At 42.4% G+C, this 23,517-nt stretch overlaps 2 protein-coding genes across 2 annotated transcripts in view; both read left to right on the top strand.

Annotated features, from left to right (window-relative positions):
• The first annotated feature begins 273 nt into the window (after window positions 1-273).
• Window positions 274-837, top strand: LOC112102096 (interferon kappa-like). The gene has a single exon (XM_024193165.1). The coding sequence runs from the start codon at window positions 274-276 to the stop codon at window positions 835-837; it is 564 nt and encodes a 187-aa protein (XP_024048933.1).
• A 6,157-nt stretch (window positions 838-6,994) lies between these two features.
• The window catches only part of HACD4 (3-hydroxyacyl-CoA dehydratase 4), a 25,517-nt gene continuing 8,994 nt past the window's right edge, over window positions 6,995-23,517 (top strand). The window contains exons 1-5 of the mRNA XM_026652398.2: window positions 6,995-7,108; window positions 13,338-13,500; window positions 17,507-17,610; window positions 18,375-18,502; window positions 21,690-21,802. Of these exons, the coding sequence (XP_026508183.1) occupies window positions 17,514-17,610; window positions 18,375-18,502; window positions 21,690-21,802 (338 nt within the window). The 5' untranslated portion in view covers window positions 6,995-7,108; window positions 13,338-13,500; window positions 17,507-17,513. The remainder of the gene's footprint in view (window positions 7,109-13,337; window positions 13,501-17,506; window positions 17,611-18,374; window positions 18,503-21,689; window positions 21,803-23,517) is intronic.

The raw sequence follows: 23,517 nt of genomic DNA, 5'->3' as shown, positions 1-23,517 counted from the left end.
GGAGATACCATATTTTAATTTTCTGATCAAAAGAAAAAGGAAAGTGGTACAAGACAATGAAGTCATTAAGCAGAAAGTGAAAGTGGTAAGTTTCAAAAACACAGGGGAAAATCCTTGAAAACCAAAAGTGATGAAAGAAAACTTCTCCTACAGAATAATTAAGTTTATAGCTATGGAAGAAAAATGCAGGCATCTACAAAAGACCTTCAAAACATTCCAGTGTGTCTGTCTGGATTTATACTCAGTCGAGAAGTATAAGACATCATCATTACCATGACCACTTTTTGTTTGCTGCAAATTAGTCTGGTGCTGCTGTGCACCACCAAAATCTCAACTCTGGATTGTAATATTCTTCCCCTCCTGCACAACAAAGTGATCCAGGGCAATTTACACCTTCTGAACAAAATGGGTCAACAATTTCCTGAGCAATGTCAAAGTGAAAAAATTCACTTCAAGTTCCCTGAGCAGTTTCTAAAGCTCAGACAGAAAGAGAATGCCAAGGTGGAAATCCAGGAGATCCTGCAACTGATCTTCTATATCTTTACCAAAAACCTAACCTTAGCTGCCTGGGATGGAAGATCTCTTGAAAGATTCCAGAATGGACTTAATCAGCAAATTGAGCATCTGGAGGCATGTTTGACAGAGAAGATGGAGAAGAAACAACCCTACTCAAGAAGTGAAGAAATCATTAGACTGAAACTGAAAAAGTACTTCCAAAAGATAGATAATTTTCTAAAAGATAAACAATACAGCCTGTGTTCCTGGGAGATCATCCGCCTGGAAATGAGGAGATGTCTTCAGTTTATTGACAAAGTTATAGGAAGGCTTAGAAACTAAGGTATAAACATTTTGATCTGAGAATTGGAATCAGAAAAAAATATATATTTTAAATTATCTACCTACATTGTTAAAATGCTTCTAGTTAAATTTCACTGGTTTTCTATTACTATTTATATGTTGCCAATTATGTATTGCTGCATTTAAATTATTGCAAAGAAATATTTTGTTTATAAACAATAACACTTTCTTTATTAAACAAATAATTGCACACTGACCACAAAATAACCAACATAATTTTCAATAAGTATGACTGCATAGGACAGTGGTAATTTTATGGCAATGAACATTATTGCTATAGTGTTCCCTTCTGAGAAAAGTGTGCTATTTATTTTGGTTCCCATTTCACCTGCCTACACAAGATCTCTTAATTCTGAAGGAACCACCAAGCCATGACCTTTCCAGGAATCATGTAAATCAATTATTTGGATTAAAAATAAAATAATGGTATTTTTCTGCTATATATTTTTTAAATTATGTTTTTGTTTAAAATAATTTATCACTCTTTCAAGATATGCTATTTCCAGTAATGTATCTGATACTGTGTCTGATTAATTCCAATGTTTGCTTTGTTCAAGCAGTTCAAGTTATCCTCTAAGGGTTTGTCTACAGAGGGAAATTGACCAGAGCAGCTATTGCAGGATAAACTATTCTGCAATAGCTCCCCATGCAGACACTCTTATTCCAGCATATGTGTGTCCATACAGGGAGCTATTCCAGAATACCTATTATGTTTTAAATTTATACCCTGTCTTATTTTCCCCTGTGTAGACACACCTTAGGGCCATGTTAGCCAACTACACCTCTTAGTGCTCTGTGTGTGTCTTCAAGCTGGCTGCTGAAATCACACACACCACTACTCACACTATTTTATTACTACTTAAAATTTTCTGTCCCTTACCCTTTGTTTGGAAGTGCAACCAGTGGGAAGAGTTAGCCCTTGGTATTCCAATGTAAGCAGAGTCAGGATGAGCTCTACCCTGACATCTGGTGGTGAATTATGGCGAGTGTGGAAAAGAACTCCAGGGGCTGATCTTGTTTGCATAGGCACACCCACTCGCCTGGCAGGAAACACAGCAACTGAAAGTGGTTACTTTGGCTGGTGTGGGATCCCCAGTTTCTCTATTATTGGGGCAGGAAGAATAAAGTTTGTTACCCTGATTCTGTGAATCAAGGCCAGTGGAACTGTTGTATGACAGAAGGACTGAGTGAGTCCTTCACCATTACCTAAGTAGCACTTGCTTGACAAGGGGCATGGGTTACAAAACCCAGTGAATTGAGAGAGGATGGGGACAGGTATTTGTACCTGATGGTATGGGCCCCCTCTGAGGGTCCGAAACACCAATTGCACAACCTCCTCTCTCCACTGTTGAATGTCAGAGCTAATTTTGATTCCTTTAGGAGTCTAGTTACAGGCTGCTGAGCTGAATTCACTTTGGGCCAATGGTGCACCAGCACCCCTATACTATGAGCTGAAATCGCTAAGAGCTGAAATCACAAAAGAGCTGATGTTATTAAGAGCTGAGATCACTGAGGCTATGTTAACTAGTGGGGGAGCCTGAAGCTATATTGCTCAGCAGCTGGCAGAGCAATTTGTGGGGACGACTGGAGGAGCAGCGAGCGGCGTGGAGCCTTGCGGGGCCGGTTGGCGTGGCCCAAGGAACGGCGAGCAGAGCTGTGTGCGGGGACGGCTGGAATGGCTCACAGGTCGGTGAGCGGAGTGGAGCGGAGCAGTTCGTGGGATGGCAGGAAAGTGGACTGGCTCGTGGTAAAGGCTGCGGCGGAACCCCCACGGAGAAACAGACGGCTGGCCAGCCTCGGATCACGTAAGGTGCCCCTTAACACCCTGCGTGCCCCCCCCCTTTACTCTGGGGCTGCACTGACCAGGGGCAGAGACTTTGGGGGTTGTTGGACTTTTGGGACTTTGGGTGGTTGCTGGACCCCAGAGACTTTGGGGATGTTGGACTTTGGGGACTCTGGGTGATTTTTGGGTTGCTGGATTCAAGAACCAAAGGGAAAGGACACAGCCCAATTTGCTGGGGTGGGTTTTGCTCATGGTTTGTGTTATGAATCCTGTTTGTGGTGTTTTTCCAATTTTATGCTGATGTCGTTTACCTCATGTTATTAAACATTTTCTGCTACACTCAGACTCCGTGCTTGCGAGAGGGGAAGTATTGCCTCTCAGAGGTACCCAGGGGGGTGGTATGTAATTGTCCCAGGTCACTGGGTGGGGGCTCGAGCCGGTTTTGCATTGTGTTATTGAAACGGAACCCCTAGATACAGAACCCGGCCCTTGTTGCTGCCAACTTAGATGGGCAGAAGGGTTACACCAACATATTTTACAGAAAAGCCACATGGTCCTGAACATAATAATTACAAAGTAAATGAGTTCCTCAAAATGTTAAACTTACTAGGGGTGAAATCCTGGCATCTGTTGAACTCAGTGACAAATCTGCCATTGACTTATATGGGTCCAGAATTTACCCTTGTGTAAATATTCATTGATAATTGAATTCAGCTTCAGCTCATAGTTTTCCCCTAGTAACCTGATGTGTGTTATTCAGGGGAAAGCACATCTTCAGCAGTTCAAGAAACCAGGACGCAAAGTTGTAATGGTAAAATTCAATCTGATAAAAGATCAATGATGACAATGATATTCCACAGCCATTAAGACAGTATAGGTGGCACAGGTCTCTTTGCAGGATGTACCTACTAACTTTCCTCCCTGATATCCAGTTGTGGATAAAAGCAAAAAAATCAAGAATCCGCTAAAAAGACTAAGGTCCAAGGACAGCAGATCTGAAACAGAAACATCACAAAAGCAATCAAGTACAGAAGGAATGAGGATCTGGGACAACAAAAAAGAAAGATTGAAGGAACAAAGTTAAGACTGAGCCCACCCTCTTTTTAATGAGACACTAGTCAAAATAATATGGTTTATAAAATTAACTTTCTTTGCTCATGTTACTAACACCACACTTAAATATTACTACTGCAAGAATGTTTAAACACAAATGTATGGTTATTTCTATTGTTTGGCTACTTTGTGCACTTTTTGAAGCCTATACTATGAAAATGCAGTTTGTCAGTTTCACTTTCTGCTTCTGATACACCAGCATGCTGCTGCAACATACTATGTTGAAATCTAAATGGCAAATTTTATTGAACTATAAGTTACATAAAATGTTAAATGTTAGAACTCACAGTAATTATTAAAGAGCATATGGTAAAACTACACAACAGTTTAAGAAAGGAAGTGAAGAATACAGTAAATATCCAACTGAAACTGGGGGAGATTTAGGAAAGCTGAAAAGAATTACTTCAAAATTAATTTGTCCATTAACACACTTAGTCTCGGGAAAAGACTCATAGGATCTTTAATGACACATGTTGATCAGGACTGCATAGCACAGTATTTCCCAGCATCCTGCTGTGCATGTTCTTAGTACAGGAGCTTGATTTTGTAGTTCTTAAGCAGGCAAAATTGCTTTTGAAATCGATAGGAATTCATAGGACTGCAGGAATGAGCCCTCAGATAGAAGTGTTATCTATGACATCATGAATATCATGTTATAAAGCTCTGAGGTTGTTCCGAGGATTCCCCATTCAAGCCTCAATCCCATCCAACCCTTCTCTGCTGGTGAGAAGTGACAGAATATTAGCACAGGGTCCTCTAATCATCCCATAAACTCTCAGCTCATTAAGCTTCTCTTTTCAGTTCCTACTCAACCGCTCTTATTTTTTGCACCATGCAATGTAATCTCCGCAGCACTGCTGATTACAAATGTATGGAAATCATTTCAATCAAAGGTATATTTTCCAATGCAGAAAATACTGCCGCTACATTGGGCACTAGAGGGCAAAGTGAGATTATAGCTAAAATGCCACAGTAAAATCGTTCAGTGCCTTTAAAGCAGTAAGAATTGCAGGGGAATAGGAGGAAGTTTATTTCGCTTTACCTATTCCAGTCAATTTCCCTGTGCAGACAAGACCAAGAGTTTTAGAATTTAGCCTGTTGTGCCATCATGTTTTCTAAAATCTCTAAATTTTAGGTACAATCCTGCAAACCCTTATGCCTGTGATTAACCTTACACACCTGAGTTACCCCGTTGACAATAACAGAACTACTTACAGGCATAAGCATTCGCAGCTTGGGCACACCGATAGTGGGTGCCATAAGACTTCAACGGGGAGGCTCCCTAGATCAGGGGTTCTCAAACTAGGGGTCATGAGTTGTCAGCCTCCAGCACAAACTCCACTTTGCCTCCAGCATTTATAATAGTGTTAAATATATTTTAAAAGTGTTTTTAATTTATAAGGGGGGAGGGTCACACTCAGTGGCTTGCAAGGGGTCACTAGTACAAAAGTTTGAGAACCACTGCCCTAGATTAACTTTCACCCCAGTAAGGAGTCAGCAATTTCCTCATAGATGTGGGGGGCGGGGGGAGACTGTGTGTATGTATGTGTGAGAGAGAAATTTCTGGCACCCCAGAGAAGCAGTGCAAAGGCTTGGGGGGACTCCGGGGTGTTGGAGAAGCTGAGGGAAGAGGAAGTAATTGTTGGGAAAGTACTTGGGAGTGAACCTGGGGGTTTGTTGAGTGTGGGTGAGAAGTCTGGAACAGTTTTTTTTGAGGGGGGGAGATTGTTGGGGAGCCTCCCTCATGCATACCCTGCCTGACCCCTAGCCTCTCCCATTTGGTCAGGCACATCTGCCCCTCGCCTCATGTGTCCCTACACCCCCCCCTACGCCCCTGTCTCCATATGGCCCTGCACCCCTCACTCCCATTCAGCCCAATGTTGTCACCCCACTAGCTCCCAGAGGTGCTGGGTTGCTGCAGCACCCACTGGCTTCAAGTGGTATCTATGGTACACAGGGTTTACAGTTTGGTTCAATGGCTCTCAGCACCCCAGGATACACATTGTTCCAGCCCCCTGCTAGCTCCTGTGCCCCAGCCTAGTCTTCCCCCACTAGCCCGTCTGAACCCCAGTGCGTGTGCCTCGCTCTGTCCGGCCCCATATCCCGGGTCTCCTCACCTGGCCCCCGGGGCAGTGCGCGGTGCCTCTGCCCCTCCCTCTGGTGGCTCCAGCCCCTAAGCCAGCGGCCCTCTCTTCGGGGGGCACAATGGGCACATCCGCCCCTGGTGGGGGAAAGGTGTAATTGCAGGAAACGCGCAAGAGCCTTGCTTGGTGCACGGAGAGGGCGGCATGGGGGAGTCACAGTGATCAAAGGAATAACGAAAGGGGGAAGTCTGGGAGCTCCCGTCATTCCTCGGTTTGCTCGAGGGACTGAATTTACATCGCGTAGGTCCAGCTGGTTAAAAAGAATCCAGCGTTTTGAAACCTTCTTAGGAGGTTAAGTATTCTGATAACCTCCTCAAAATACCCCAATGGGGGCGGTCACCATTTCTGGTGCGGATTTCTACCGCTAATTCAGCTAACCCTGTTGACAGCAAGACATCTTGGTACGAACACGTCCGGATGCAGGAGGCTCTTCTACATTAGGGCACCCGCTGGTTTAACTGAACTAGCCATAGCTGCGACGAGGAAGTCTCCTGGGTGCATTGCCCCAGAGTAAGACAAGCTTCAGAGCGAAAGCCTGGTGCTAAAGCCAAACCAAACCAAAAGGGGCTGCTGGAGGAACGCTGGGTGCTCACAGACCCAATGTAAGAGAGACAAGACAAATACCTTCTAATTCTGGATCGGCCGGAGACAGCCAAGAAGAACTAATAATAATCATGAAAAAGATAATGCAGAAAATGGCAAAAAGCAATAATCCAGAAATAATGCTGACGGTAAAATGCCTCCAAATTCCGGAAGCTCTCTAAAAGCAAGACCTCCTTAATGTCGCTGGAAATAGAGGTGCCCAATTGGTTTTTGAATGTCGACATAATACAACCAAAATGACCGTACACTGTACCGGGGGGTAATCACGTTGCGGCTTGTATGCGAACCAGAGCTCTAAAGAAGAATGCTTATTGGCCCTTGAAAAGCCTCTGGGGGTTGGGGGCGGGATGTAAAGACGTGTCCATTTAAGACCAACTCTGCTAGGCACGGTTTTGTGGGTTAGTTCCGCGCTGGCGCTGTGAGGAAAGCTCTCCACTAAGCATTAACGCTGTACACATGTGGACGCTGGATTTCCTTCCCCAAAACGCTGCATTTTACTTTGTTTCCGGGTGCAATTTAAGACTATAAAGGGAGTGGGTCTTCAAGAGCTCAGAGATCACCTTTCTTCTTCCTACGTGTTACTGTGATAGCAGAGATCATCAGACATGTGAGCTAAGAACCTCCGGGTTTAATTGCGGGGGGGAGGAGAGGGGGCTGCAGCAAGGGGCTCTTGCAGCGGGGACTGCAAAGCCTATGTAGAATTCAATTCGTGCCTTAGTTGGCTGGGACCTGAATGCATTGACCTTCGGGCTATGCTGCAAGGCTAATTTGTGTGCTCAGGCTGACATTCTTAAAACCTGAGTGCCTAAAGTTAGGCTCCTAGATCCATATTTAAACGTAAAAGTTAATAAATAAAAGTAACCTGAATTTTTAGGGGCGCGGAATACGCTCCATTCCTATTGACGATTTATATTTGTAGGTGCTCAGCAGTTCTGAAAAATCAGGCTCCTTTCCTAAATACGGATTTTTTGAGTCCTAATTTCAGGTTGGAAAGGTGGTGTTCCTCCCCTCCTCCCTCCCTTTTCTGATTGGAAGATATTAGTGGTTGCTTGAATAGGGGCAATAAAAGGAGGTAGTGGGTTATTGGGTAAGATTTGGAAAGTTTATTTTTAGGTCTCTCTCTTTTTTGGGGGGTGGTGGTGGCTGTTTACTATGGGATATTTACACACGAGCAGAGTGGGAGATGGAACCATTTTAGAAAACAAACAAAAAAACCTGTTCCTACTGGATTTAACACTTAATTGGCAAAATAATTAGCAACCTCAATCCTCTAACACAATAAAGGTTTTGAGTTCCAGAAGGGCTGAGCACTTGTAGCTACCACTGAAGTCAGTGAGGTGGTTGGTTGATAAATATCCTGTGGTGGGAGAGGATAATGTTTCAGGGGCAATTTATTCAAAACATCCATATGCCTAAACAATGAATGGAGCATAGTTTTTGCATTTATGTGTCAGATAGTGAGAATCAAAGTGCAATCTATGGACCAGATCACCCTCTCCTATTAAAAGAGCCACAGGATATGGTAAACACGCAGCATCTCTGAAAAATGAGGCCATACATTTTCATTATTGGTGTCATTAAATTCACCTTCCTCTTATCCTCTGTCTTTGTTAAATGTGTGTGTGTGTGGTTTTTTTGTTTTTTTTTTTAATTCAGAAATGTTTTCTTCATACTTCAAATTACTTAAGAAAATCCAGCCTTGCTTCTGAGTCATTTGCTTTTGCTCTTACTATCAGCTGTAGTCCTAAGGTTTCTTATCTTGGCAGGCCAGAGGCTGAGTAGCTTCCTTTGGACTATAGCTGGAATACTGTCTGTTTATAGTTTGTCTTCCTTGATAAGAAATATCTGGAAAACTTTATTTGTATAAAACAAAAATGTTTCCTCAACTGCTAAAAATACCTAAAATAATTTCCAGTGGTTCACTGTAAAAATAATACCTTACACCTTGTTTTGTATTATTTGCTTTCCTAACACACAATGTTTTCCATTTAGCCATCTTCCCCCATTGGATACAGCCCTGAACTCCTTATCTGGACAAAAATCCCACTGGCTCTTTTGCAGATATTTTTATTATTATTTGGAATATCTTAAACTTTTACTGCTCCATCATAGAATTTACACCATTGCCTTAGTGATGAGAATGTGTCCTGTTGCAGCATCATGCACACATTCAAAGTGGGTTTGCTGTGCTTTTCTAGGCATCAGCTGGGAAGCAAAAGAGCCCTGGTAAGAGTTAATGAATTAAAAAATAATAATAATTAAAGGATATTATTTAAAGGGTCCTCTGTTAGATATTGGATTTTTTTTAAAAAAGCTCCATTTTTTTAAAAAACCAAATTGACATTTTCCCATTAATTGATTTTAAAAATGAACTGTAGAAATTTATATTAGATTCAGCTTCTTAAACAGCAATATAAACAATAATTTACAGTGGTCAACTCAAATGATAGCATTTCTTTACTACATCATAAACTCAAGTTACTTCTGTGCAGCTCTGATTTTTATAAATTATAAATGGATTAAGATCCATTATTTGAAAAAAAATGAGCTTTTATTCTATGGTAGCAGTACTTGGCTGTATGGTGTTAATTTCGTGATTAATATCCTGTGGTCTGAGGTGATAAAGTTTCCCCAAATCCACATATGCCTACACAATGAATAAAACCGTGTTTGCATTTATGTGTCAGAGGGTGAGTACCAAAGTGCAATGTATAGGTCAAATCCCCTCCTCACATAAAAAGAGCTACAGGAGAGGGTAGTTAAGGTTAACTCCATGAGGTTCCCCTCAGAGAGTTTTCTCTAGATCATTCCTTTGAGGAGTTTAGCTCCCAAAATCTCTTCACTGGCTTCAGGTCCCCTGAACTTCCTCTAGCTTTCTGGCAGCTCTGCTCCACCTGAGCTGTACAGTCAAGGACGCTTCCATCAGTCACCACTTCTCTTCTCAGGGGCTCGTTCACCTGCACATCTACCAATGTGATATGTGCCAGCAATGCCCCTCTGCCATGTACATTGGCCAAACCGGACAGTCTCTACGCAAAAGAATAAATGGACACAAATCTGACTTCCGGAATCCTAACATTCAAAAACCAGTAGGAGAACACTTCAACCTCTCTGGCCACTCAGTAACAGACTGAAAGGTGGCAATTTTGCAACAGAAAAGCTTCAAAGACAGACTCCAAGGAGAAACTGCTGAACTTGAATTAATATGCAAATTAGACACCATCAACTTAGGCTTGAATAGAGACTGGGAATGGCTGAGCCATTACACACATTGAATCTATTTCCCCATGTTAAGTATTCTCACACCTCTTGTCAAACTGTCTGTAATGGGCTATCTTGATTATCACTACAAAAGTTTTTTTCTTTTAATTAATTAGCCTCTTAGAGTTGGTAGGGCAACTCCCACCTTTTCATGTTCTCTGTATGTGTGTATATATATCTCCTTACTATATGTTCCATTCTATGCATCCGATGAAGTGGGCTGTAGCCCACGAAAGCTTATGCTCAAATAAAATTGTTATTTTCTAAGGTGCCAAAAGTACTCCTGTTCTTTTTGCGGATACAGACTAACACGGCTGCTACTCTGAAACACTTCTCTTCTGATAGTCTTTTTATTTCACATGGACATGAATAAACACACATTTCTAGACGTAAGTGTTGCCCCTTTCACCCAGGTGGTTAGGCTTGCAGGGTTGTTTCCATTAGGATAAGAAATGGATTATGAGTTAGGGATGTTCTCAGTGTAACTTTCATTATTTACAAAAAAATGAACACAGTAGAAACATAACAGCAGGCAGTTCCTTTGCTCAGAAATCCTCACAATCGCTGCTTTAGTGAGCTCTTTGCTGTAGAAGCTCTGTGTCTCTGCTTCTTCTCACAGTCATGCTCACTTCTTCTTCTCCTGGCTTTCCTCTGCCTCAAATATAGCACGCAAACCAATAGCATAGCCCCTGCTTTTGCAACCAGGGAAACAGCTCAGTCCACATGGTTTAGCTCTGACCTGAAATATAGAGTATTTCCTAGGGCAGTAGCGCCCCCCTCCCTTTTTTTTTTTTTTCGACTCCTATTGAGCCTGCAAGAGAGCAGTTGGCACATCCATTGGCTTTAATGAGGTCTATAATTGTCTTTGGATCCAAGATTCCCTCTATGGCAGCTATTAGCACCTTTCAGCCCAGCATAAAGAATCAAAAAGTTTGCTTTAAGATGGTGAATATTTTAATTTAGGGCCAGATCCTGGAGAGTGTTGAGAGTCTCCCTGCCCTGGTCAGAAGTCAATGAGAGTTGAAGGCGCATAGGACTTGGCGAGTGGCACTCAGCACCTTGCCAGACTGGGCTCTTAATGTTTAGGGCTAGACTGTGAGCCTCTTGCCCACACTGGTAAGCAATTATTCAGATAAGTAGTTCCACAGAAATCAAGAGGGACTATTCATGTAACTGCTCACTACTGTAAGTATGAGACTCACAATCTGGCCCATAGTAATTTGTTTTGCCCTGACTTATGATAACCATGTTTTTAGACTCCAGACACCAAGCCACAAAACTCAGATAACCTCTCTGCAGAAGCAGAGAAGACCAGAGCAAGAGAAACCTTTTAAATATTCCAATTAACTTTTTCTATTACCTGTTCCTCTATATCAATTTTATCTTTCTTAGAACAATGTCTGGTTGAAATAATCACTCTCACAAAGATTCAAAGAATAAGGCCCCCAAATAGAAGGTATTTAAGATTCAAAAGTACTTGTCAAATAAAAGTTTGGAAAGAGTCTATTTTTAAACAACTACTTTGCTCACAGCTCTTAGGCTTTAGGGATGTGGTTATTGTTTGTGCAGTGCATTAAAAACCACAACATAGAGATCCATGTCTCTTCCTTTTGGGCTAGACCAGAGGTGGGTAAACTATGGCCCGCGGGACCCTCCTGCCTGGTCCCTGAGCTCCTGGCCCGGGAGGCTAGCCCCCTGCCCCTCCCCCGCAGCCTCCGCTCGCTCCGCCGCCGGCGCAATGCTCCGGGCAGCGGGGCTGCAAGCTCCTGGGGCAGCGCAGCTGCAGAGCCCGGCCTGACCCGGTGCTCTGTGCTGCGCGGCAGAGTGGCTGGCTCCAGCCGGGCAGTGTGGCTGTAGCGCCACCGGTGCTCCAGGCAGTGCGGTAAGGGGGCAGAGAGCAGGGGGGATTGGATAGAGAGCAGGGAAGTTTGGGGTGGTGGTCAGGGGGTGTGGGTATGGATAGGGGTTGGGGGGGGAAGAGGGGGTTGAATGGGAGCAGGGGTCCCTGGGGGCAGTCAGGAATGAGAGGAGGGTTTGGATGGGGCAGCGGGGGGCAGTCAGGGTCAGGAGTTCCGTGGGCTGTCAGGGGACAGGGAACAGGGGGGTTGGATGGGGCAGGAGTCCCGGGGGGGGCATCAGGGGGCAAGAAGCAGGAGGGGTTGGATGGGGTTGGGGTGGGGTCAGGCCACGCCTGGCTGTCTGGGGAGGCACAGCCTCCACTAACCAGCCCTCCATACAATTTTGGAAACCCAATGTGGCCCTCAGGCCAAAAAGTTTGCCTGCCCCTGGGCTACTGTAACCTTACAACTTTTCCTGAGTGAGGGAGAATGCACAGCTGCATGGCTCCAGGAGCAGCCAAGAGAATGAGTCACAATTCCTCTCCTGCCGTGGGGAGCAGCTAAGTTACTTCACCGCTTTTTATCCACCAGCTCACTCTTTGCTGTGCAGCCAGCCAGCTACTCTCACTGGGGATGGGAGAAATGAGCCATGGTTCCTCCCACTCTCCACCCTTCACTTCCTCATTATCTACTCTGTGGGCAATGGCAAGGGAGTAGCTGTGCTCTCTTCCCCCACATTTTGAGTCACAATGTCACTGAATATCCTCTTGCTCTTGTACTATGAGGCAGGGGAACAGACGTTCCTTCCTTACCGTCTGTAGGCCATTAATTATTTCGTATATTTTGATCACGTTTCCCCTCTGATTTATCTCCTCAGTTTCAGTCTTTACAATCTCTCTACAGCTGTGAGTATTTCCAGGCCCCAAACACTCCTGTTACCTCTTGCTTATCTGGCTCTAATTTTGCAATATTTATAAGTGGATAAATCAGCTAAAACGTTAGAAAAATACAGGGTAAAGCATTGTAATAAGCTACAGGTTAAATTATATCAAACAATGAAATATGGGTAGCATAACTTCTGCAATGCGTCTGGATGGCCTCTAAAGTGATAAGTAAAATATAGTCTAATGGGACACACATTCATTCCCTTAATGTACTCCATCAGTGACAGTGTAGATTGCTTTGTCCTGTGTCTCATGTGTATTCTTGCTACTGACAATACTACTTTGATATATTTTGTCATGTCAAGTTATTTAATATATTCTAAATTATTTAAAATGCAAACATCTGGATTAAATAAATCAAACTCGCACCCAGCAAATCTTGTATATACCGGATCGCATCTGACCAAACATTTGCACATTTCCAAACTATAGGCATAAAAAGTGCAGTCTCCATTTCCAGCAAAGTAACAGAAACAGCATTATGTAGCATATTTATTTGCTTTGGAGTCACTTAGAGTCTGCTGAAAATTAAATACCATCATGTTCTCTTCTATTTATGGATACTTGTTTAACTGTCTTCTGTCTTCTCCAGAATAATGTGCATTTAATTTTGCATGCTTACTCTCAACTGGCCTTTGAAACCATCTCTTCTGACTAACCGCAAAAACTAGTGGAACTGAGTCCAGAGGAACTATTTGTAATAAGGCAAGAAACATGCCTGAGCTGGTGCCTGTAGAAGAATGATAAAACGAACGAGGATCCCTTGAATTAGTGGTTCCTTCCTTTTTACTAGGAAAGTGTCTCCTTTGCTGTAGTGCTGCTTTCAGTGACGCTGGGGGGAGAAAGGAGGAGGGGTAACCTCCTAGAAAACCGCTGTTGCAGCTGTGACCAGAGAGGGAGAGAGACAGACACAGGAGCGACCCATCTCCGCACCAACTAGTAACTCTTGAGCAAAGGTAAAAAACAAGCTATTCAACCCGTGCAACTGCAGAGAAGTGGGGGAGGGATATGTGTGCAGAAGGAAACATGCTTTTTGTGCTGGTTTTCAGTTTTGTCCTTTTTTCCCCCCTCCCATCCTGAGCTGTAAAGCTTGTGTGGGGGGGAAAGGGGGGGTGTTAAACTAGGAGCTCAGACCACTATGACAAAGGAAACCAGGGCAGCAGAGGGGGTTTTCTACCAGCTTCTCATTTTTTATTTTTTTAAAAACCCCTCGCTCTTCAGTTTCCAGTGTCTATTTCATTAGGTAGCAAGTGTTCCCTTGGGGGCGGTGTGGAACTGTATAGCTACTAACAGGGGGTACTGTTTAGCTCTTCAAGCTGTTCTGGGAGATTCCTCCCTTGGAGGAGGAAGTGACCCTGGCCGCAGTCTGTGCCCACACCACACCTACCCAGGTTGTCATGATCTCTGTCCTTTGGATGTACTATTTAGTATCATAACAGAGAGAAGCCTTAAGAGGGTATGGTGGAGGTTTACAAGCCCACTGTCAAATGCAGACACCCAGGTATTAATGGTGACAGTCCCCACAGAAACACAATCTTATTAAATAATAAAAAGAGTAGTAGTAATATGTAGTTCTGTAATCATCCTATTCCTGAAAAATATCTGACTTTTCCAACTAAAGCTATAATGCTGTTACAATCTCATATTCTCGGCTGGACAACTAAAGCATAAGCAGGTATATGCTATCTGCCTGTATATTTTAGGAGGAAATAGGACACCCCCATTTTGCAAGTTATCATGCTGAGGGAAAACAGAGATCCAATATCTAATGCAGTCTCTCACTTTTCCAGACCTGTGGGTGTGCAAGAAAAAGCAAAGTTCTTCTTCTGAACATGTTGGGATCCACCACTGGGTCACAGCATCATAGAGGTTTCAATGTATTTAGGCAAGTTAATAATTATAACTTTATAAAAATTACAACTAAAGCACTGTCCATAATAAACTCAGGTGGCTGGATTTGTTTGCAGTGATGCATATCACTCCGTCTCTCCATTCAATTCTCAAAACAGGCAGGGTATTGAAATGCATAATATTCCTATAGAACCTTTCATCTGAGGATTTTAAAAGCACTTGACACTATTAAGGGATGTTTTCTTAGATCACCCCTGAGAAGTATGTCTCCCGCATTTTACAGATGGTGAAACAAAGGCACAGTGAGTCTGTGTGACAGCTGTAGGAATAGAACAGCTATCTCCAGACATCCCATCCTGTGCTTTATCCAGTAGGCCATGCTCTATCTCTAAGAATGCTGCAGGATCAGGCAATCCAATGTAAATGTGGATGGATTGCTGCTGTGACCCCAAAAAAGCAGGAAATCTAATTAAAGCCAACCACCTTTGACATTGACCCTTTAAGTGGAAACAGATGACAGTGGAGTTTTGCATCAGACCTGTGCAATAGGTTCCCTCTCAGAACATTTCTTTTGCTCCTCAGACATAAAAGATGCTGCAACTCACATATAGGAAATATTGTAGCAAAACAATAAAACTTTCTACTTTATTATTTTTCATTACATTTAAATCATCTTTCTTCCTCAACAGCTTTCCCCTCTTCCCTCAAAGGCCCTGCATGGTAGGGACCTTCCATGGGTGAAGAGGGCTGGATAAGATTCCTCTTGGAGCTCCTCAAAGACACTTCTTGTTTAGTGCCAGAAGTCCATGTGGAATGAAGAAAAGTACTCCCAACAAACAGCCTAAATGTGCTACTTACACAATGTTCTTAGCCACTGTCAGCCTGGTGTATGAAAGCCCCAGAGTCCAATGTGGTCCCTCATAAGACTGTGTGGAATGCCATCCTCCAGGTCAACCCTTCACTTAAATAATTTTAAGCTCTTTTAATTTTGGGTGCTGCAGTTAGTGACTAACATTGTGTATTGATGCCAGTTACAACATAGTCCCTAACACACTTACACTCCTCATCAGGATGAGTTTTAAAACAAAATGACAAGTATATTGGCCAAACATTGGAGAACATTGGTACATAGTATTTATAAACATCCTCTTGGTTACCATTTGTTCTCTCATAAGTGGTTTAAGAGTTCACAGGATTTGCAGCCAACATTATCCAGCTATTTGGCTGATGAAAGATTCAGAGGAATACCCCAAAATTCTTGGAATAGCTTCAAACTATATTGAGGACAAGGAGACAAATGCTACAACTTGTACATATCAGAGAGAGAATATATGAATTACAAAGGATAGTACCTGGGCTTTGCACTGTGTTTATATCATTAAACTGTGGTGATTGTGACTAAGTAATGGAGGATCTTACCAGAACCTCTCAAAATATCTAACAACTTGTTCATACTTTTCCTATTGTTATAATATACGGATCCAGTTACTAGTTATTAATGGTACTTGACAGAGCAATGTTCATTTTCTGTTGTAACTTATTATTTTTCCTTTGTAGGGATTTTTTTTTTTTAGTGCAGTAAGCTGCACAACAGAGAGTATGTCAGCCACTATTAAATCTGTAGGTTTTTAGAGCGACATCTATACATCCCTGTTGGCTTCATTTCTATTAAACTGTATAGGACTTTTCCATAAGGCGTTTGTATGAATGTATGTGTTATAGCCCCCATTGTCATAACACTGGAGCACCTCAGAGTACTGGAAAATAGAAATAACATCAATTTCCTTCCTTCCTGGCTTGTAGAAAATAGCTTGATTGGTTGTTATGTGTGAGAGAGGAAGACAGACATTACAAAGGGAAAGTCATGTCAAGGAGATGAGTTTGCATTTAATTCTGATTTAGGTCATTCAGTGTCTGGGTCATCCTTAGACCTTGCAGGAGCAAATTCCACAGTCTAGGTCTAGGTCCAGCTCCTGTGAGAGTTTGGTCTCCCATGCTCACAAAACTGCCACTGTTGGTTGACATTTACATGCTTTCAGTAAAACATAACCATTGTGGAAGGCCCTGGTTGCCTGGAAGATCTCTTCTCCAATCGGAGAAGCTTTCCCCTCTTCCCTCAAAGGCCCTGCATGGTAGGGACCTTCCATGGGTGAAGGTCCAATCGGAGAAGAGATCTTCCAGGCAACCAGGGCCAATCCCATGTATATCAGGAGGGAGAGCCTGAGTTGGATTCCGTAGTCAGTGGGCAAATAGCACGGAGAGCAGGACATTGGAATGATATTTTCATGTTGGCCTGTTGGGCTGATTCATTGTATACCAGTTGGAGCTTTATTCAGGCTGTGAGGGTTAATTCCTAGATATGAGTTGCAATAATCAAGCCTGGAGGACACGAAAAGTTTTTCACCATGCCAGATAATGGATGGTCCAGTAGTTAGTGCACTAGCTTAGGATGGGGGAGACCTACTTTAAGACCCTGCTCTACCATGGACTGTGTGACACCTTAGGTAAATATCAAGGCTAGGTCTACACTTGCACTTTTTGCTGATAACCCTTTTGTTGGTCAAGGGTGTGAAAAAAATACAAGTTTCACTGAAAAAAGTGTGGACAGTGCTATGTTGGTGGGAGATGCTCTCCCGCCAACATAACTACTGCCACTCCTGGGGGTGGTTTAATTATGCTGGCAGGAGAGCTCTCTCCCGCCGGCATAGAGAGGCTACATGGGAGACCTTACAGCGGCACAGCTGCAGTGTAGACAGAGCCTTAATCTCTCAATTCCCCCTATGTAAAATGGGAATCAAAGAATTTCCCTACCTCTCTAGGGTGCTGTGAGGATAAATACATGAAAGATTGTGAGGCACTCAGATACAGAAGTGATGGCAGCTTTAAAAGCACCTTAGATTGATTTATGTAAGTCCACAAGGAAGAAGCATGATTTTCTGGCTATTGACATAGACACACTTATTTAAAGTTTCAGCTCCTTTTCCTGGCAGTGGTAGACATATTCTGAGTGGGGGGTATAATTTGCTTTGGGACACTGGCACAAATTGTAACATAATACAAAGTAATGCATTTTGGGTTTCCTTATTTACTTTACTTTTCCTGCCTTTACAGCTGTACAATGAACACTTATCTCTTCATCTACTATTTAATCCAATTCTGTGGACATTCCTGGATATTTACAAATATGATCATCAGGTTCTTGTCATTTGGGAAAGGTCAGACTCTTCTTCATTTTACATTGCTTTTATCATTTTTACTTTAAAATCCCTAAACTGGACATAACAAACAACTTTGTAGGACTCTCTTTGTGTTACTATGTCAAGTTATAATTTCATAAATTGATAGAATACTGCATCGTTCAATGCAGATGAGCATTGGATTGGTTGAACAAAACAATACCAATACATCTACACTATTTTTATAGTTCTTGCTGCTATGCTTCTTTTTCTGCTAAGAACCATTAATATTCCACTGTATTTGATCTGACTTACTGTAATATTTTGGAAGATCAGAGCTATATTTGGCCCTATGTTGACTGAAGTTCTGGGATATAATAGAAAATGACTGACTTCAGAGTTAAAAATAAATGACAGATGGTGGGAATACAAAGGACAATGGTTTACACAAACTATAAAGTCCAGGTAGCAGATATTTTATGAAACATCAAACCGTCCTCTATTGCAGAGGAATGTTTCTGAAACCAAATATCCAGGTCCTGCACAGATTTATTCAGTGCTCATTACAGCCACTTAACTAAAAAAGGTATGTCAGATGTCGACTATTCCATGCCCTCCTTAGCTTCCCCACTATGTATACTGCTCTCCAGACATCCTTTCTGTGGCTTCTCTGTTTGTTTCAAAAGGTTGGTGGCATGTGAACTTTACTTTTTGACACCTCGGTGGTCATATCTGAGGCTTGGCATGGAAAGAGTTCAGAGATTTAACTAATGGCACTGTTTTCTTCTCCCCTGCGGTTGTAGATTCTTTGGCCGATACCTTCTATTCTATAGGACTTGTAATGCGCCTTTGTCAGTCGTTGTCCATATTAGAGCTCCTGCACATTCTAGTTGGCATTGAAGAAAACCGTTTTCTCCCGAGGTTTTTACAGGTAAGTCAAGTTATACTGTACCAAAGAATCCCTGGCTCTTTCTTATTTGACATACAGATTTAACCTGAGCTGCAGTTGGTGCCCAGGAGATACTTACAGGACAGAATGCCCCAGTATAATTCCTCATGGAACTTCCAGCAACTCAAACTCACTTCCTTGCCCCTTCCTTAAAGTTAAGCGTATGCTCATCACCAGACCAGCATGTTGAGTATCAGAATCCCCAAATGTATAATGGAAAAGAGCAAAACAAACACAATGTAACCTACTGGGTGACCAGTAGAGGAGAACGAAGGGAAGATTCCCTCCATGGGCAACTGAGTGTGCTTTCTGGAGCAGTGTTTATAGTCAGTAGGAGACTGGCTAATCCTGAGGGGTTGAATTCTCCCCACTTCCCTCAGCTGCCAGTTCCTAACCAGTTTCCTAAGGCAGGAATGAGCAATGGGGAGGCACCACATGCCCAACCACATGTGGGGAGGAACGGCAACTGGAATGCAAAGTGGTGGCTGAGAAACCCTTCCCAGCAGTTCAACAGGCTTGTTGCGGTTTGCGGGTGCTCATTGAGGGGGAGGATCTCTTTTAGAGAGGAGCGGGCAGGGAGAGAGGAAAGGCTATGGCTTGGCAGGAAGAAAAGAGCAGTTCTATTCTTTGATTAAAGGTCAAAGTTAGCACAATCCAGACATGATATAATCAACTTACAAAAGGCTCCAGGCATTGTGACATTTTTATAGGGATTTAAGTGCATACCTTTTGTTGTGGGAGTAAAGAAAGAGAACAGACACGAACTATGTGCTCTAGCAGAGAACGAGAGAATTTTGTTACGTTCTCCTAGGAACTCTCTTGTTCTCTGCTTTGGAGTTAACTTAAACTTGAGAGTTTTTAGTCTTCCTCTCTAGGAACTGTAAGACCAAGAACTCTACACCTCCTATTCCTTAACAGGTGAATATTGAGCAGGATAGGAGGATTGAGGATATGAGCAGGTATTATTTGTATTATAGTTGCACTTAAGTTGTGTCTTCACTGCAGAGTAGTCCAGGCTCCTTCCTCCTGTCCATACAAAGAAACGGGTGGGGGGGAAAAAAAAAGCTCACTTGGTTATTTTCAACCCAGGCAAGCTGGCACAGTTGGGGGTATGGGTTAGAACCTGGGTTCTGCTTTCACTCAAGCTGGTAATCTACCCTCTTTGCAGCAAAGATACAGGCTAAATCACTCAAGTGTTGATAGTCCTTCAATGCCTTCCCACAATTTCCCTCATGTGCCCAGAAGGACAGACAAATTACTCCACAATTCACTCTGAAAGAACTAGAGTGGATCACAAAAGAACCATGGGATATGTTGCCAGAAGTCCTAGCACCACTCCTGGGTGAGTGCAGCACTGGTGAGGATGCAGTAACTCAAGTGTGGCTGTGTAGTGTGACCGCTCACACCTGAGTTAGGCTAAGCATGGGCACTGATTACCCAGGCTAACTCTGCATCTAAGGACATACACTTAGAGGCCTCCTCCAGGGCACTGTTCATGTATACAGACGTGGTCGCTGTGCCAAAGAGCTTACCGTATAAGATGAAAGACAAGTGTATATAACAGATGGATGGGGGAGCACAAGGTAACAGTTAATATGATTATGGTAAGTGTAACAAGCAGTGATCACAGCACACTGGTAGCCTGGCCATGGTGCATTGTTATGTAGACAGTACAGCCGAGGTGACTTTTAAGGAGAGATTTAAAGGATGAACATTGTGGCTCTACAATGTGCACAATCCCTCCCTGTACAATCTATTTTATCCTAAATGAATTTGATTTATTGCTGTCTTGCTCACTCTTAAAATGGTCAAATTATACTGTGGAAACATGAGTCGTGTACAGAACTGAGTGGATGCTGTGATGGGGTAGCCGTGAGAGAAAGGAAATTCCACTTTGATCTTCATGTACTGAATGAGGACGAATGAAAAACGAAACCATGCTGTTTACGTTTTGTGAAATGACTGCACGTGCTTCCTTCTCCCTTTTTAAGGACATGAAAAGACATGGTTTCTAGTGGAATTTTTTTTTTTTTTTTTTTTAAGAGTATCGGGGCAAATACTTTACCATAGTCAATTAGGGATTGTAAGAGCAGGCAGAAAGAGAGAGAACAAGAAGCTACATGCAAACCCTCATTTACACAAAAAGAAACAGAAGGTTTTTTTTCTTTTTCTTTAAACAAAAAAAAACAAAACCCCACCCTACTTCCTTCCCAATTTACTAAGGTACTAACCCTGCCAGTTGCTCTGTGTTGACAGATCCCTGAGAGCCTGTGAGGAACCCCATTGACTTAAGCAGGGTTGTTGCTGGCAGCTTTTTAGTTTAATAATTTCTGAAGGCTGCTCTGTTAATCCCTTTAAGCTTTGCTCACTGGCTGAGACTGGAGTTTGATTCACTCCCCTCTAAGAATTTACTTCCAGTATTAACATCTGAAGGGGAAGAAATGGCCAGAGAGCAAAGATTAAAATTTGTGGCATACTTTAAAGATTTTCAAGATGAGGAACTGGATCCATCAGGGAGGGCTGTGTTCTGTTTCTAGATGACTAGGAGCTGGCAATAGGAAATGTGTCCTTGCATGAATTTGAAGAATAAGCTGATATGTGAACATTTTGCTTTATCTGACAGATGTGGAAGAGCTTTGTTGTTTGTTAAAATTATAGTCTGTGCCCAGAGTTCCACGCAGGAACTGGTAAATAAGATATAGAAAAAGTGCTGTACAGACAACTTCATTATATTCTAGTTACGCAGTGTTCATTTCATAGTGGGTAGATGCTTTGCCCATTAAATTTAAATCTATAAGAGTTAACAGCACAGATTGTGTGGGTCAGTTGCTCAGCTGGTATGATGTCAGTGTAGCTATCTTGGTTTACACCAGCTGAGAATCTGTCCCTATATTTTAAACACTTTCAATGCAAGTATAATCCAGAGTGGATTAACGTCAGGCTTTTGGAAGGATTACACAGGCCTTCAGGATTTTTTTGGTACTGCTAAAGGCATGAATGCAGCCTGGGGACCTAAACTGAAGGAAAGAAAGGGGATACTGGACTTAGTGTAATATACACTAGAGTGTCATGGCATCCTTGTTGCTGAAGTGATGCAGAAATCAGAGATACACAAACCATACATATGAGTAGAAGGTCATTATTACTGTAATTATTTTCTTCTTGTCAGATAACTGAAAGAATCATCATTTTATTTGTTGTCATCACCAGTCAAGAAGAAGTTCAAGGGAAATATATTGTGTGCGTTTTATTTTTCCTTTGGAATTTACTGGATGTGGTCAGGTAAGAAATCAAAGTAACCTCATAAAAGTAAAGCAAGCACTTCTGTCAAATGGAACTATCCAAATACAGTGCGTGCCATCTGATTTTCATTATTTTGACCTCCGCAGAATCATAGTTTTACATTTTAAGCAAATGTTTGGATTTGATAAGGCACACTGTGGTTTCTAGAATAATTGGTATATCAGTTAGGCAAAACGAAACCCTATTGCCTTATTACAAGAGTAAGCCACTGCATTAAAGTTTTCTATTTCAAAAGATTTGACCGTTCTAACACCCATTTAGAACAGCAGCACAGCTATTTAAGGAAGGGCATTCCCTAACACTGTCTCTAATACCTTTGCTTTGCTGTATCAAAGCAGTATCTCCTTTTTACAGCTCATTTAGGCCACATCTACAATACAAGCTAGGGTGCGATTCCCTTGCTCATGTACACATACTCACAGTTGCTGTCCCTGGACTAGCGTGAGTAGAAACAGCAGCATAGCCACTGTAGCACAGGTAGCAGCAGCAGAGCTGCACCCACCAGTTTCAGGCAGGTTTATACTGTGCATGGGTCAGCCATGCCTCTGTTGCTGCCCATGCTACTGTGGATACACTACTATTTATACTCGTGCCAGATCAATGAGAGCTAGTGCAAATATGTGTATGTGAGCAGGGGGAAAAATCACACCCTAGCTTGTAGTATAGACAGCCTTAGACACAAGACTTGTAGTACAGTAACTCACAACTGCAGGCCATTCATTAAGATTTTGATTATTATGCATTAAGTGGAAAATTTCTAGTTCTTGCCCGTGACCTGAAAATTTAGGCTAGATAGAGCATATAAATGACACAGGGAGAAATCACAGTAGGCAAAGAGCATGGGAATAGAAGAAAGATTTACACAGTATGAAGTTACAGGGGACTTTCAATGGAAGGTGTGTTCTGAAGTCACTTACAATCCCACCCTAATAGTTTTTGCATTGGACATAAAACTCACACCGGTGCAGAAGGCCAGTGCAAGGAACTATGCGCTGCTCAAGTGCCACTTAAATGGCTGTGGATTTCCGTTTCTTTACTTAAATCAAGGAAGACCTGTAGGCTTAAGTGAGGCTTAAGCAGTGCATAGCCCTTGTGCCAGTCCTCTGCAAAGGGATGAATTTCACCTTGGATGCATTGTTAATTCCATTATTTGTACTGAGATGACCTTGATGTCAGGGTCAGCATTGGAGAGGTAGCTGAAAGTAGTATGGTATGAAGAGAGAGCTGGAGAAGGAAAATGAATGGTATATGGGACCAAGAAGATTTTTGTTTGGGTTCTAGGTGGATTTGTTTTAATTATTCATATGCCCCTCTCCCCCCATTTTTTTTTAATTTTTAAAGATTCAAAGGTAAAAATAAAACCCACTGAAAATGCACTCTTCAGCTAAAGCGAAAAAGGAAGAAAACATCAGCAATGAAAAGCTCCAGCATAGAATTGTCAATATGTAATTATTAACTGTAATCCTTAAAGACAACTATTATGGTCAAAATAATGGCAACCATAGAATGTGTACATGGATGAGACCTCATACATAATAGTATTGTCTCCAGCATAAATGTATGGTTCAAATGATAATGTAAAATGTTTCATATCTATGGAGAACATATCTTTGTCTAGTTCTTTCCTTCGTTTGTTTACCGTGTGTGTGTGTGTGTGTGTGTGTGTGTGTGTGTGTGTGTGTGTGTGTGTGTGT

This window comes from Terrapene carolina, unplaced genomic scaffold, assembly GCF_002925995.2.
Source record: "Terrapene carolina triunguis isolate 2854851 unplaced genomic scaffold, T_m_triunguis-2.0 Scaffold113, whole genome shotgun sequence".
NCBI classification, from domain to species: Eukaryota; Metazoa; Chordata; order Testudines; family Emydidae; genus Terrapene; species Terrapene triunguis.
The sequence above is the reverse complement of the archived record's forward strand: the minus strand, read 5'-3'. Positions and strand labels throughout refer to the sequence as shown.

Bases quoted from the DNA above. Each gene is read 5' to 3' on its own strand.
- LOC112102096 (XM_024193165.1), top strand. From the start codon at position 274: ATGACCACTTTTTGTTTGCTGCAAATTAGTCTGGTGCTGCTGTGCACC.